The 17,575-nt window shown below is 35.3% G+C and overlaps 1 protein-coding gene across 1 annotated transcript in view; it reads left to right on the forward strand.

Annotated features, from left to right (window-relative positions):
* Positions 1-13,950, forward strand: part of OCLN (occludin) — a 34,183-nt gene extending 20,233 nt beyond the window's left edge. The window contains exons 6-9 of the mRNA XM_032212535.1: positions 4,010-4,210; positions 6,648-6,819; positions 8,488-8,529; positions 11,671-13,950. Coding sequence (XP_032068426.1) covers positions 4,010-4,210; positions 6,648-6,819; positions 8,488-8,529; positions 11,671-11,772 — 517 coding nt within the window. The 3' untranslated portion in view covers positions 11,773-13,950. The remainder of the gene's footprint in view (positions 1-4,009; positions 4,211-6,647; positions 6,820-8,487; positions 8,530-11,670) is intronic.
* The last annotated feature ends 3,625 nt before the right edge of the window (positions 13,951-17,575 follow it).

The following is a 17,575-nucleotide window of genomic DNA, read 5'->3' on the forward strand; positions in this document are numbered from 1 at the left end:
TATGCAGATGCAAGTGTTTCACTTCATTTTTTTTTACAGAAAAAGATTCCAGAATTGGTTTCAGTGGGACGTGGTGACCCTAAATTAGTAAAGGGGAGCAAAACAGATAATGCACAGTATTTTTAATCTAAATAAATATTTCTTTCTGTTTACCTTTTCCATTAGATATGGAGGTGAATTTGTTGTCCTTTGGGATAAATATGATAATGTTAGAAAGATTCTTTCAGTTCATTTTCTCCCATGTTTTTAACAAAACAATATTTTTGCAATAGTGCTATATGAGAAACTTCAGTAATTTATATTATTGGAGGGACACAGGGCATTTCAAAGAGGTATATTGAGATATTTTCTTTTGTTTACAAGCCTGGTTTGCTTTTTATTACTTCCATTATTGGCTTCCCAGTAATGTATGCTATATTGCCAAGAGGTATCTATACGAGTTTGATTTCTGATAAAGAAGTATTTTGAGAGTACCATGGAGCTATTTTGTAAACAGAAACCCCTGCTACTTGTCCTACCAGTTTTTAGAGTGCCCTTCAACACTTTAAAATTTTCAGATTTGCATATTGATCTTGAAGATTCCTGGTTTCTTGCACCATTTTCATCAGGGATATGCAATTTAGATATATGTTTGATATAGTTGTCAGGTCTTGTCATGTGCTACACTGTAGCTAATGTGGCTGGTGTGTCAAGGTTCCAAGTAAAATGTTCCCACAATAAAAGTCCATCTTTCTTCAAAGTCTGTTTATTAGGAACATATCAAATTGGCAAGGTCTTGGTGCAATTCCGACTCGGGCCAGACTTCAGAATTACATCCAGTAAAAATTAAAAGTTTGAAACTCCCCCCTCCCCCCATAGTCATAATCTCCAATCAATTCTTAGTCCTTAGTCCATAGTCCGATGACTCCAAACTCCACCTTCCTCCAGCTGCAGGCACCTTCTCAGTTCCTACGAGAAGGAATGCCACCTAGCCATAACATTCCCCCTTTATCTCTGCAACCCTCCTTCCTACTGCTAGAATGTAGCGAACCTGAAGCACCTTTAATTCCTTTGCAGAAAACCTAAAAAAGCTAACAAAAGAATAGACAAAGGCTACCACTAAAATACGACTACACATATGTCAGCTTCAAGGTCGACACAATGTCCATTTTGAGAAGGTTTTAAGAGATGAAATAAGTAACTGAAGAATTTTAAAAACTTAAAGCACCCAATTTGCTTTTTTCAAACCCACCTATTATAGATGCTCCAAATTTTTGATGCACATGGGGGGGGGAGGGCATGGTCACATTTTGTCTCCCTTGATCTACATGATACAGGGGAAGATTGAGATTTGCTTTTCAGATGGTAGGTTGTCCAAAACACTTGGACAGGGTTACTTGAATAGTAGAAAATAAACAATTCCTTAGCTTTTACAGTGTGAAGCTAGATAAAGAAGCATTATTGTTGTTTCTCTAGAGAAGAGAAAGAGACCAGAGTCTAACTAACCGGGGTTTACAATAAAACCATTTTTCAAATAAGCATTAAGTTGTACTTCAAAGGATTGTAACTTGGAGACCACACCTTGGTTCATGTCATTTATTAGCTTATAAATAACTCACAAAGAAAGACAACAAAGAAAAGAGAGAGAAGTAGTAATGGGGAGAGTATGCAATTATTTATTAGCTCCAGAAAGTGGTCGTTGTGCGCCAGTTTTTTCAAACTTGACAACCTTATGATTGTGGGCTTAAACTTCCAGAATTCTGGGAGTTTAAGTTTATACTATACATCTTAAAGTCACCAAGTTTGACAACTGTAGGCTTTGCAGACTGGCCATTATATAATGGGCAACAATTGTATTTAGCCATTCAGATTCTGGAAGTGACTTCCCCAGTCATTAATGCCAAGTAATTATGTTTCAATTTTGTAGAGGCCTATAATAATCAGTTAGTTATAATAATCACCTAGTGTTGTTTCATTCACTTTCAGTGTTCCAAAATATAAATATTTCCAATACAAATATAAATCATATTCACAATTCAATACATTGTTTTGCTTTTCTTTTTATTATCAGGTTATTACAGAGGAATAATTTAAACTATGTGCTAATGTATAATTACAATTCTAATTATTAGATATACAATTCATAATTTGTTTACTATTTGTGCCTTTGGAAAAGGATATCAGCTTATACCCGTGATGGTGAACCTGTGGCACACGGAGTCATTTGTTAGGGCATGCGAGGCATTGCCCTGTCAGCTCCAGCACACATGCACATGCTGGCCAGCTGACTTTGGCCTTCTTTTGAGAACGTTTTTCACCCTTTGGAGTCTTCCTTGAAGCCTCTGGAGTGTGAAAAACTGACCCTACGGGCAATCCGGAAGTTCAAGAACAGACTTTCTGTTTGCTCATAGAGCCATTTTTTGCCCTCTGAAGGCTCCAGGGGGCAAAAAATAGCTCTATGGCCAAACCAGAAGTCACCATTCTCGAACTTCCGGGTTCCCCGTAGGTCCATTTTTTTGTCCTCTAGAGGCTTCAGGGAAGCTCCCAGGGCCTCCAGAGGATGGGACTGTTTTCACCCTCCCCAGGTTTCTAGAAAGCCTCTGAAGCCTGGGGAGGGTGAAAAAAACACGGCAAAAGCGGGGGGCGCACATAGCATTATGGGTGTGGCATGCCCACTCATGACCTAACCCTAACCCTGCGCTCCCCCCGCTTTTGGCACAGGAGTCAAAAAAAGGTTAGCCATCAGTGGCTTATAAAATGGAACATAAACAATACAGATAACAAGACTATTACAATACATTACAATACAATACAATAGCAGAGTTGGAAGGGACCTTGGAGGTCTCCTAGTCCAACCCCCTGCCTAGGCAGGAAACCCTATACCATTTCAGACAAATGGCTATCCAACATCTTCTTAAAGACTTCCAGTGTTGGGGCATTCACAACTTCTGGAGGCAAGCTGTTCCACTGATTAATTGTTCTAACTGTCAGGAAATTTATCCTCAGTTCTAAGTTGCTTCTCTCCTTGATTAGTTTCCACCCATTACTTCTTCTTCTACCCTCAGGTGCCTTGGAGAATAGTTTGACTCCCTCTTCTTTGTGCCAATCCCTGAGATATTGAAACACTGCTATCATGTCTCCCCTAGTCCTTCTTTCTATTAAACTAGACATACTCAGTTCCTGCAACCGTTCTTCATGTTTTAGTCTCCAGTCCCCTAATCATCTTTGTTGCTCTTCTCTGCACTCTTTTCTAGAGTCTCCACATCTTTTCTACATCGTGGCGACCAAAACTGAATGCAGTATTCCAAGTGTGGCCTTACTGAGGCATTATAAAATGGTATTAACACTTCCCGTGATCTTGATTCTATCTCTCTGTTTATGCAGCCTAGAACTGTGTTGGCTTTTTTGGCAGTTGCTGCACACTGCTGGCTCATATTTAAATGGTTGTCCACTAGGATTCCAAGATTCCTTTCAGAGTTACTACTATTGAGCAAGGTACCACCTATACTGTACCTGTGCATTTCATTTTTGTTGCCTAAATGTAGAACCTTACTCTTTTCACCATTGAATTTCATTTTATTAGATAGTGCCCAATGTTCAAGTTTGTCGAGATCCTTCTGTATCTTAAGCCTGTCTTCTGGAGTGTTGGCTATTCCTGCCAGCTTGGTGTCATCTGCAAATTTGATGAGTTCTCCATTTATTCCCTCATCCAAGTCATTGATGAAGATGTTGAAGAATACTGGGCCTAAAACAGAGCCTTGGGGTACTCCACTGCATACTTCCCTCTATATAGATGCAGTTCCATTGAGGATTACATATTGAGTGCGGTTGGTCAGCCAATTACAAATCCAAATTGTGTAATGCGTAATTCGCATTATGCCATTTGCCATTGAAAAATTTCATGTCTATCTGTAAATCCATGTAACATAGTTATTTTATATCATTTCTCCCTGCATAATCCAATTAGCCCCCTCTATTGTTGATGTTTTGGGCATGAATCTGAGAACTAATTACCTTTACTTTTTAACAGGGTACCTGAAGTTGTGGTTCCCTTAACAAAAGACCTAAAACAGTCCCAGTATGTGAACCCCAGCAGGAACAATGGGTCCGCTAAGGAGTCCCAACAGAAAAAGAAAAGAGGAAGAACAAGAAGAGCCAACAATGATAATTATGATGCTGATTATACTACAGGTGGCGAATCTTGTGATGAACTGGATGAAAACTGGGACAGGTATTGGCTACTTCACCTATTTGGCTGTTGTTATAGCACTACTAGCCAGTGAAGTTTATAGGACACTAGAACATTTTAGTTCTAGCAATATCTATAACTGTATCAGTTGATGATGATGTTTAAAGGTATATGCTGCCTGTTTCCCAGCAACTCTGGGAGATGTTTATATACTATGAAAAGAGGAAAGAATACAAATCGGGGCTCAGTCTCACATTAGGAATCATCAGCTAATATTTTGACAAAAATGAATGAAATACCTTTCCTTTTACTAAGAAAAATACTAATCCTGTCTATGATTGAAATGAAGCATATGCGTTTTATGAAAGCAGGTGCACAATAATTTAAGGTTTTGGAATTCAGTAGAAGTGAGATATGGCAAGTGTAGTTGCTGTATTAGTAATATGTCAGAGTGCGCACAGTGTGACTATTTTGAGGCAACCCAGGAGCAAAATACAGTAAACAGAAGTTTGTGTTTCTAACAGTGATTTACATACAAGGAATATATACATACACTTTCTAGGCAAAGTCAGGCAATCAGTAATCAACTATAGCTTGGAAGCACACACGGGGAGAGAGAGAGACACCCTCACAGGACCTCTCTTAGATATACAGCCTCAAAGTCGTATCAGCCCAAAAACCTTGTTGACTCATTCCCTACCTTATATCATTGTAGCAGCTGGTCAGCACTTAAAGTATTTCCCTGACATAGTGTCATTTGATATCAACCTGTTCTGTCCCCCCTTCTCCGCTCGTTAACAGACGACAGGCAAACAAACTTAAAAGCAACTCTTTATCAGTTCTCGGCTCAGACTGGCTGCGAGCCCAAAAATAATCATAAATAAAGTCTTTGCCTGAAGATAATGGAATGCAAAACAAATCTTTCTTACGGCAATGCACTTCTCCAAGTGTATCCTTGAATCAGGGTTACAGAAAACCAATCACTTCTCCAAGTGTATCCCAAATGAACCACGACCGATGATCAATGAATGCATGAATGAACAAATGAACGTTGACTCCTGCAACCAGGGCGTGGCACCATCTGTCCTTTTATCCCCAGAAGATGCCCCTAACGAGCCCCAGCTGCATAGTTAATCTTGCATCCCGAAAAGACTCATAGAAGACTGCTGCTGAGTCACAACATCAACCTATAACTATTTGTGTTTAAATGTAAAACAGTGAAGAGAAATGCAGCCAAATATTATATACTGAAGTGCATATAAGACCATCAACTTTACCTTGAGATGCTACTTGTATGTGTCAATATCTCATTATAACATTATGTTGAGGATTTTGATGATGATTCCCTCCTTTGATGTTTCAGTCTGCCCCTTCGGCACTTTTTTTAAAATTAAACTTTAAAAATTCAACCACAGAATCTGCATTTAAAAAAATCTATTATACTATGTCTTTATAATTATTATAGTTAAGTGATTTTTCTTTTTTACTATATTTTTTTTTAATGATGTTTGACAGATTATGTCTGGAGTTTGTTTCTGGTTGAGTTTTATGAGAAATCAGTCTGGGTTAACTGGGAGTGTTTAGTTCATGAATATAGTAAATAAATAAAAGAAGTGGACCAAATTGTTTCAGCCAAAATATAATAACATCAGGGTTTTTTAAAGGAAAGCCATAACTGCTCTACATTTTAGAAATATATCTGTTCACATTTTAATATTTGTTCAGTTTTGCAGTAACCTGAAACAGTATGTTCATTCATACTATTTATCTAGTTCATTTTCTTTCCATACATTTAAAAAATATATTCCACACAAATGTTTCTATAAAAATAGAAACTTAAGGAAACCTTAACTATTTCATCAGCATTAACTAGCCCACATGTCAACATTTTTAAAAATAGGTTTGCTGGGTTGGCTTAAGAAAGAGTGCAATCTGAGTATAAAATGTTGCTTTATTTTGTAGAAATCATTTTCAACCACAAATGTCTATGCCAAGGTGAGAATTTCCTGTAGAAAATCAAATTAATCATTATATTTTGCTGTTTGGTCACTATGCTACTCATTGTGTATAGTACATTGAAAAAAGGATGCAAAAAATATAGTCTGTAAAGTACATTTGAAGAATTGGTGGAATCTGGGGCAAATTTGGAGTGTTTTAAGAACAAATACAAATTTCTTCCTTTAAAACCCCAGATATTTTTTGTTTAGATAACATTTTGCATAATTTCAGTGTAATTATAATATGTGGAATTGCAAATGGTTATTATAAAACTCCATGTTTGTACTTGTGAGTACTAATAGAAAAGAGTATTCAATTAAGTGTGTTATACATATATTGAGCAAAGATGAAAGGTGAATTTAACTCCTATGTTATATACTTTTTTTTTTGCAAACGTAAATTGGTTTATTTTGAGTATAATCTGACCAGTTATGGATCCACATCATTTTACAAAATCCATTTTAAATTACTTGTCATCTAGAGAGTATCCATCTATATCATCAGACCAGCAAAGACAAGCGTACAAGCGAGATTTTGATGCAGGATTACAAGAATACAAACAATTGCAAGCAGAACTCGATGAGATCAGTAAAGAACTCTCTCGTCTTGACAAAGACCTGGATGACTACATTGAAGGCAGTGAAGAATATAAGGTAGCCTCTCTATTTAAACTGATGTAAACAGATAATTTATGTATTTTCCAGTTTAAATTATATGGAAAAGATTATTATGTTTGTAGTTCATGTTGGTCCTAAAGTTATCCAAAAAGTTAGCTGTAGAGTTAATCCTAGACTTAAAGATGTTGCAACTGCTTTTTATTCAGGTCATGTCCAGAAAATAGGTTGAAGTAATTTGCAATAATTACCCAAACCTTTTTCAGATGTCTCACTGAGTGAATCACCTTCAGACTCATTTAACATGACCAGGATTGCTTCACAGTTTCCTATTTTTGTTTTTTGAAATGTTCTAAAACATGAAGCAATATATACTTTTGCAAAATCAATAATAGAGTTAAAGACTATTAAATTATTTTGTTTTCCGAAGTTTTTCGGATACCGAGGAATTAAGATGAAAAAAATCATTTAGGGAATCATCAGAGAAAAAACACATTATCATTTATAATCACTATAATTTTGTTTCCTAGAAATTAGTCTTCTCATACTTTAAAAGGCTTACAAGCATTTTTCTGTTTACGAATTTCACAGAACAATGGAGTTTATCTAACCAGTAAGTCTGCCTGTGTTTGAAAGCCTTTCTTTTTTGAGCAGCGGAATGGGTAGCAATCTCTGAACAACCAGCAATTGCTGATTGAAGCTGATGGGAGTTGGAATCTGTCAGCATTTGATATAAACTGTGCTTCGCTGATTTAAATGGCATTTTAAGGAAACTTTTAAAACTTGTTCAGACAATAAGGTCCATTTGCTATGATGATTAAAAAAGTAAAAAGTATCCAGTAGTTTAGCTTTAAAGTGAGGAAGGTTTGTGTCTCAATAGTCATTGATTTTTCCTCCCTGACACATTAAAATCTTAACCTTCTTAAAGATCAACTTCATATTCTGAGGTTAGTCTGAGAATATTGAAGTCTCTTTTTACTATTTGTTTGGTTTAGACATCTTTCCATTCTATTTAACAATGGTTAAGAAAAATGCTTTGGGCTCCTTTTAAAAGTGTAGTTTTTCTCTGCTAATCATCTTTTTGGGTGTTCCTCCCCATACAAACAAATGAGACTAGAATTTCATTTGTAAGTCATTGCAGTTGTTAAATTCCGAAATTCCCACATGACTCCTTCAATCATTGACTGCAATTTCAGCACTCATAGTAGTGGTTGTTAAGCAATTGCATGGGTTGTTAAGTGGCCAAATGCTCCAAGTACAGTGTAAGCACACAGTATAGCAGTAGGCAGAAGCACTGGGTCAAGCTTGAGGTACTGGCCTAGGGCCTTCAACAGTTTCAACCAGCTGAAAGTGATTTCTTCAGCAAGAAAGCTAGGCTTGCAAAAAAGGCATGATTTCTTTAAAGAGTTCTGCATGTTTTAACGTATTTGTACATATTTCAAATATTTTAAATGTAAAGAGTTACCAGTAATTTGCCTTTAAATGTATTAGGTTTCAACTCGGTGGGTAAACTACCTGAAATTAGATAAAAGTGGTTTTTCTTTGGCTAATGACAAACAAACCCCTTATCCAATTTAAAGAAGTATTTTCTTATTAGTGATAAACAGGATTGTTTGATAAGCTGTTTGGGTAATGAAGAAAAAGAATTGGGAAGTCATGAATTACTACGATTGTCTAATTTGACACTGGGTCTTTCCCCTCCCATAGGCTGCAGCTGACGAATACAACAGATTGAAGGATATCAAATCAGTAAGTGATTTTAAGAGCTAGGGTGGTAACTTTAAATGTTCATTGTTGAATCTTTTCAGGTCCCTCATTTACATTTCAAATTGTTTAGTTTATTTTCTTTTTTCCTTGCTTATTCTTCATCTCCAGGCTGCTATGTGAACTGCTCATCATAACTCGTTTAATAGCAGCTGCCCATTTCCCAAACATTTCGGATAGATAGGACCATTGAAATGTCTTTGAATATTGTAGCTCAGGTTGGTAGTTATGTTGTTGGTTTGAGCTCAGCAATTTGATTGCAAACGTTTTGTCCCCATTCAAGGAGACATCTTTAGTGCGCTTTGAATTGTACTTGTCTGGGGGAACATTGGCCTTTAAATACCTTTCTGAGTCCCTGATCTGATTTTGGTTTGCGTTGGCTGGTTGTAGTTGCTGCGTTGCTGCTAACACCAGCACTAATTTACATCACACAGATGGTACTTAAAACCAAGGACTGTGACTCAGCTACTACAACCAGTCAATAATACAACCCAAAATCAGACCAGGACTCAGAAAGTATTTAAAGGCCATTGCTCTCCCAGACAAGCACAATCCAAAGCACATTAAGATGTCTCCTTGAATGGAGATAAAATTTTTGCAACCAAATTGCCAGACTTGGAGTTCAAACCAATAACAGATAGGACCATCTTGTGGGAACAGTCTTTGGACCCACCAAAGAAGGCAGAGACCCCAGAGCCAATTCTCTGTCTACTAGGGATTTATGACATTAAATCTTAAATAAGTCAGTGAAGCAAGAAGTATATAGTAGTCAAATTTACAATAATCACAGTGATTGGAGATCTAAGAGTGCATAGACTGATCACAGCAAATCTTATATAGGGTTCAGAGAGAAGGCACCAAAACAGTTTGATCTTCTCATAGAAAGAGTTTGCAACTACCAGTAGTAGGAAATGTAGATGGGTTGCCTTAGGAATCCTGACTGTTGGGGGAAAGAATATTCTTATTCCTAGGGCACTTTGCTTAACAATAATACAATTGTCATGCTAATTGCTCTGTGTTGTTATTTTAAGAATTGACCCTCAATCCATTTTAGATAGGGAAAGCTAGAAGGGCACTCACTATCTGCATCCTTAAGGGGACAGTAGTTGTAAAGACTATCAAAGCCTTTATAGCTCAGGGAGGACATGCCTAAGGTAGATTATTTAAAATTTTTAAATGTATAGAAAAAGCTGCCACAGTTAAAGCAATTGTGATAGAACTTGTATCACCAGAAACAGAAGACATGACATAAATCCAAAGGTTCAAGTGATGGAACTAATACAAGTGATGGTACTAATTCTAATAAAGGATAGAAATATAGGATCAATATGTATACCAACTTATAAAATTAATAAGGGGCCAACTTTGCCTGTGTATAATGCTAAATATAAAATTAGCTCCATATTCAGTACAATAGTTAACAGTATAGTATTTCTTAAGAGACCAGCATATCGGCATAGCTTGGTCTTTTCAATTTCTGATATCAGAAATTTCAATATCTGATATCTATGTCCCTACTAAATGTTGAGATTTTTTTAATGCCTGGCTTGGCTGACAAAACACAAATTAGTCACAAGAAAACCCAAGTTCATACAGATCTGTAATAGTAGTAAGCAGATTTTTGGTTTGTAAGATCTATCAGAGCCAGATTTCAGGGACATAAATTAGAATTAAAAGCTGAGAAATTATCAGAACTAGATGGCACTGCAAGTATTTTAAACACAAATTCAATTCTGTTAACCCCAAGTCTTTCTGATTTCAGTAATGTAATATGAGTCAATTTGTTGTTACTCTAAATCTAATAGAACCTGGTCTGGCTTCATCACACTGTTGATTTATAAATCCCAGAGAGCATATTTGGTCCATTGTGATGGAGTGCTATCCCATTAATAAAAGAGCACTGTGCTTTATTTAATATAGCTGCTCAATTTGATTTTTAAACTGCAATTCTGGATCTGTTTACTTAACAATTCCATAAAAACAAGCAGGTTATCAGGTTGTGATGTGTAAGACTGTAAAATTCTAAAAATTGCAATGACTCTTCTTGGAGGATGCAGATTACTCACACAAATTGTAATGACTCTTTTTAGATGATGCAAATTAACTCACACATTTTGTAAGAACAGAGCATAGTTAGAGATATTTTTTTGCTTTTTTAAGGCAGTAAATTATTTGGATTCAATTTGGAAAAAGTGTTTCACAATGTTCAAGAGCACAAATAAGACTTATTAAAATAACTGAAGTGGGATTGCCCAGGTCTAGAAATAGACCCAAATTGCTTCAATAATTCACAGCACATGCTGCTTTCAGGTTTCTCTGCATTCTGAAGCATCTAAGCCAAATGTAAAGACAAACAGTTTTAGTTTGTTCAGCACATTGTCATTTAAGTACCTTTTGTGCTATTATGGCTGTAGGAACTATAATTTCTTAATTTTGAAATATAGGACAATTTAATTTTATTACTATTCATTACTCTTGTGAAATAAATAGCCTTTTTCAAGTCAAACTTCATTCCTGGTGATTTCTTGGGTGCATAAATGTTATTTTCTTGACCTCAAAATAAGAGTGATTTTTCATTGTGTTCTTTGGGCTGTTTTATGATTTCCCAGAAGCGCTGCAATGTCCTGGTGGTTTTTTTTTCTTTTCCTCCATGTTTTATTTACTTTATTTGAATAACATATAAAAATTCCATTTCAATCAAACAGTGTGTTGTCTGGGTACAGTTGTTTTTAGGCAATCATAATCAAAATGTTTACAATTACATTCATCACAATAACATTGATACTATAATAATTATATTTTGTTTATTCATTTTATCACATTTCCTTTTTAACATTTATACTTTTTATGTTCCTGCATTTCTAACTTCTGTTTTTATTTTCTAACCATTGGTAAAACAAGTTCCATGTCAAAAAGTATTCAGTTTCTTCTTTGTCCTTACTAGTAAGTCCTGGTGGTTTCTTAAATCAGGTCCCACTTTGCTTCACTTTTTTACAATCAGCTACTGCCATCTGCTGTGATTATTTTTATGGATTAAAATAGGAGTATTAGTTACATTAGCATTGTATTCTTAACATTAACTTTTAATAAGTTTGACATTAATACTGCTTTGTACGTTGTCCTTAGTCCGCAGATTATAAGAACCGAAAAGCACACTGCAAGATGCTGAAGAGTAAACTGTCCCACATCAAAAGGATGGTCAGTGATTATGACAGTCGGAAGTCATAACAAGAAGGAAACAAATCAGGTTGCATAAGAATGGCAATTTTCATTCAGCTGGAATACTTTTTTGTTGGACAATAGTGGGAGAGATCCTTTGTATACTTTTATATACTTCATAATATTTGTGCCATGTTTACCATGAAATAAGAATTCAGTATATGGGATCTTTTATACAATAGTTTCACTGAGTCAAGGAATTTTACCACCTATGTTTTCAGGATCAACAGTGGAAATCTTGAGCTATTGCTTTCCTTGTCTTTGCTAATTCATTCCATTTTTCTCAGTATATTGCAATCTTAATTTCTGAAAAAAATGCTAAATGTTTTTCATTACATCCTATATAAGCTATGTCCTTTATCCAAAACACCTGTCTTCCTCTTATTCTTATCCAATTATATATATATAGGTTACTTGTAAATAAAAAAAATAGCAGGCTTTACTTTTAAATGGTGTCTACATGGCCCCATTGTTGATCAGCCAGTATAATATATTTTATTGACTGTGAAACTGATGTAAATTTATTCTGTTAAAATCTCGACTTGTACTTTAAATATCATTTTATTACAGAATTAGAATTTTAGTACTAGTGTTTTTGACTTGACTATCCAATTTGTAACTTTTATAAAAATGCCTGTATATTATATTTGACTATATACTATATACTATACTATATACAGATACAATTCTATACAAACTTAATGGGAAGTCCCAAATCAATGGAGTTTATTTCTGATATTGTATACACAATAACCAATCCTTTCAAATTGCCAAAAAAAATCTAGACTATTCTGTAAAGACATATGATACCATGGCCAAATGACAAAACAGAAGTAAAAGCAAATGTATTCACATTATGAGTAGTCCTTGTGTAACAACCACTCATTCAACAACTGCTTGAAGTTACAGTGGTGCTGAACAAATGATACTTTTGATCAATCCTTGAAGTTTTGGCTGTTCCAACACCCCTATAGTCATGTGATTGCAATCTGAGTGGTTGCCAAATGGCTCACACACCTAAATGGTTGCAGTATCTTGCAGTCATGGGATAGCCATTTTAAACCTTCCCTGCCAGTTTCCCACAAGCAAGTCAATGGGAAAGCCAACAGAGAAGGTTACAAGTTTTCCTGGTAGGTTGCTTATGTCCTCCCCCACCCGGCAGAAACTACCTCTGGCCTGCCATGTTCAAACCATATGCCCTCCCTATCTGCTTGCAAACTGTCTGGAACTTGCTTAATGACTCTTCATCCTCGCTTATCAACACCAATGGGGGAGCGTTGTAAGGAAGTGATGTGGTCACATGACATTGTGCTTTACAACTACAGTGGTTAGCAATAAGAATTCTGGTCTGAATCACCATTGTTAACCAATGACTACCTGTAACATATTTAATGTTGTAATGCAATAATAATATTGAAACATTAAATAATATTAAATAATATAAATTTTACCATGAAAACAAGTACCATAAATCAAGAGAACCTAATTTTTATACTAATTCTAATTCTCTGTTAGTTTATCTCTGTTAGTGGGCACTCATTTGACAATTATCTCTGGTGATAATTGATTGAACACTGGTGCTGATATCAAACCTTGCAGGTGATGGGAAAATTATAAGCACTGAATTGAAAAAAACAGATGCATTCATTTCGGATGTGTTCCAATGTTGTACCTCATGAATGGAACTAGGGAATTTGTTTTTTTGGGTGGGTCCCTGAAACTGCTCGATTTTAGGTTTCTGACAGTGGCTGCATCCTGAATTGGAGGTGGGGAGAGATGATGGGGAATAAAAGGAATTCATGCCATACAATTAGCAGAGGTATATGATGAGTCTAAACTATGGGATTGCAAACAAGTTTGATTGTAGAGCCATAGAGTTGGAAAGGACACCAGATGTTATGCAGTCAGAGAGTCTGTTGGACTATGTTGCAGGGTCTGTTGAACTATGTTTTTAAAACTCAATTAAGACCAGTAGGATTCTGTTATGACTAATAAGTCCCACACTTCGAAATGTGACTGTTTGGATCCATCTACTGTACATTTATGTAAACACTGTAATAATTTTTGTTTTTAAAAAATCACTTTTTTAAAAAATAATGGAAATTGTGTTTAAAATATGTACCTAGAATGCAATATCTACATATTGAAAGACTGGATTTCATTTTGCAATTTGTGATACAGTGTCAATAAAATGCAACTTTGTCAATGTATAAACAATCAAATCAATTGTTTTGCTTCATATATGTGTAGGAACATTAGGTTTAGTTTCATTTCTGGACTATCTCGAGTTTCTTCATGAATGATCAAATTAGAGATTTAGAAAAAAAATCATCAATCCTTTTCTCTGTGAAAAATAACCAAGAGTGTGTTCAGAAGCATTATCTTGAGGAACAAATACCGTAAATTGTAGGAGATGATAAGGTTGAGCCCAAGGGAAGGGTCAGGCACATAATCACTTTGGGAGTTCTTTCATACCCGCAAGAGATCTAAGTCCAGCCTTCCTTGAATGTTCTACTGCCAATTTGCCTTGACCATTAGTAGTTCAGATTTTTGTAGAGCGATACCATGAAGTAAACTTGTAATCATTTGGACAACCCGGGTTTCCGATTTCTTGCACCTACAGAAATGTCCTTGAAATATTTACCTGCCAAATTGGAAATGCAATACTCAGACCAATTTGGTAGCACAGCTTGGGATTCTATTATTGGTAACTCTAATAAGTATATTAGTCTACTCATTTGATAAGCAATAGGTATTGGAGTTGATCCCTGGGGATAAAATTGAATTAAAGAACTATTTAATTTTTTTTTAAAAAGGTAACTGCATTAGATGCCACTTGCCAATATGTTTAGATGTAATAAAGTAATGGACACATGTCATATATCAGGAATCCAGAAGTGCGCCTTCCTTGTAGCATCACCTATTCTCTGGATTGTTCCCCTTCAGGCTTCAGTTCAAGGTGGCTTCTATTTTGTTATTGTTTAAAATGGTCTAGAAGACCTGACACCCAGGCCTTTAGTGAGATAAAGAGATCCCTCACTTCATTTCCTCTGGTCACTTGCAATCTTTCCTTGATTTTATTGTAATTTCTGAGAGTTAATAAAATTTAATAGTTATCTACTGTACAAAGATGGTTTTTAAAAGTGTATGTATATTGCACAAAGAGGGAAGAAAAAAACTAAGTATATACCTTGTATGCATTAAATGTAAGACAAGAGATTGTTTCAGATTCAGTCTGTTGATACAGTCAGCAATATAAATGAACTGAATATTGTTATTTCATTTTTTGTTAAGTTGTCTGCAACTTATATATAACTTGATAGCAGTCTACTATCTCTTTAAAACTAATGGGAACAGGTTATATAAGGAGAATAAAGCTCAGTAACCCAAGCTTAAATTTACACTAATCACATGAACCATAACCAATATTTTAGTATTTTGTATATCCAGTCCATTTCTATTAAGCATTTGAGTGCCAGCAATAAGATACTTACCTTAATGCAAATCTAGTTATTTTTAAAGATCTACCGTACTTCATGTCAAATAGTTTATTTCTGCTCTTGTGGAGTCTTGGGATCTACACATTTCCCCATGATGGAAATTGAATATAATGTATATTTGTGTTTTTCCATTGGCTCAAATAATTGTCTTTAAGATTTACTGAACAAATAAAGTAAATGAGAAATAAGTTAGAAGGCTAAACATTAGAATCACAAGCTATTCTGATTCACAAACGCACCCAAACCTGTCCCTTCAGGTGTTGCAAGAAATTATCTCCTGCTAGAAAAATGTTTTGTTAAAAGTATTAAGTTGGAAACTTATCTGATTAAGAGTAATGTTTGATGCTCCTGTTTTGAACTGAGATATGTAAATACCTGGATCTGCCCTATACTACAGGGAAGGAATTTCCAAAGCAGAAAAAAGGAACATTAACAGTTCACACCCAAATTACAATTTTAGTTAAGAAAAAAGGCTGTGGGTGTGGAACCATGGATTGCAGTCAAATATTTCATATGACATTTTCATTAACATTTTATAGATTCTATTAATTGCCTCAAAATAAATAGATGAACATATCTGTATTCTTTCTGAAGAGTAATACAAGAACCATGGAATCTGAAGGGCAATCTCATTAAAATTATGAAACAACTTCAGGGGGTTGATCTTAAAATACATGTGTAATTGCATGTATTTGTTTCATATGGGAGTGTACTACTTACAATAACACATTGTAAAGTTTGTGAAGTATATGTAAGTTATAAGCTATTAATAGAACTAAACATATCTTAAGCTTTAAACATAAAATATATACTGGGCAATACTGTTCTTCAACTGAAGTATTACAGTTAATCCTCAATTTATAACCATTTAGCGATGTTCAAGGTTGCAAGGCACTAAAAAAAGAACTTGTGTCTGGTCCTCACACCTACAACTGTTGCAGCATTCCCATGGTCATCTGATTAAAGTTTGGCAACTGGCATATATTTACAATGGTTGTAGCATCCTAGGGTCACATTTGATCATTTGCAACATTCCCAGCTGGTTTCCAGCATGCAAAGTCAATGGGGAAAGTCAGATTCACTTAACAACTGCAGTGATTCACTTAATAAAACTGACAAAAAGCGCACAAAAATTGGGCATGAGTCACTTAACAGTTGCCATGGAAATTATGGTCCCAATTGTGATTGGGATTACAATCTACCAGTATTGAGAACTACCTGTATTGAAATTTTTTTTAATTAAATTGCGTCAGTTTTGTACTTGGAATACTACATTTTTTCTCCTCTTCCTCCCTCTCTTAAATTTTTATGCTACTTCAACTGACAAAACTTAGGTACCTTACAAATAAAACAGCATAACAAATAGATATCATAATATAAATTAACCTATCCATTCATGCATAAATTCTGACTCATAAAACCACAATAGTATACACATGCAAAGCACCTTGTTATCACTCTCCTAATCCCTGAATGTGCACTTTAATAGCAATGTTTTCAACAGCTTTGTGAATGCTAATAATGATGCAATTATTTCTAAAAATAACTGGCTTCATGGGAGTATGAACAGAGAATATTAATCTCAGAGTATCCTTTTGCCATAACTCATGGGAAGAGGCAGGATATAATCTTGCCTGCAAGTGCTTTCAGGAGGGGAGATGTTACCCAAAGCAAGCAATCTTGTTTTTTTTAATAGTATGGTTTTATAAAAACTCTGAATAGTTGTTAAAAATGTGCAGGTTTGGTAGCAATATTTAGAGGGTATCCAGATATTCCTACTTGTTTGTAGTATAATGGTCACCATTCCGAAAGTGTAAAATCATAGTGGAAAAAGTCTTTTCTTGTCAGATTAATATCCCATGATGAGAGCACCTGATCATGTTGCTTGAAATCAATATTGCATTTCATAGGCGATTTGCTATACACTGAGCAACAGTTGTAGTTCCACTAGCATGCCTAGAGGAATTTTAGCACAGAAAATGGCAGGATTTTATACAGCTCCCTTAAAAAGTCTTCTACCCCTTTCCCTATGCAAAAAATAAATAAATTAAAACAGCATTACTTATGAAAGTTCAACTATAGTGTAGCTTATCTTTCCAAGCTGCAAGTTGCAGGTGCAAAGTTGAGCAAACTTAGGCTGAGAAAGTGTGATTTATTACAATTTTCCAGTGTTGATGGTACAGATAATAGTAAGAAGCAAATAGTGTCTTTTGAACCAAACCCTTCCTATGCATACCCACACAACTGTATGTAGGGGCATGCATAAGTGCACCAGTGTGCCTAACATCCCTGTCCTACTGTCCCCATTTATT

The sequence above is a fragment of the Thamnophis elegans genome, chromosome 3, assembly GCF_009769535.1.
Source record: "Thamnophis elegans isolate rThaEle1 chromosome 3, rThaEle1.pri, whole genome shotgun sequence".
Lineage (NCBI taxonomy): Eukaryota > Metazoa > Chordata > Lepidosauria > Squamata > Colubridae > Thamnophis > Thamnophis elegans.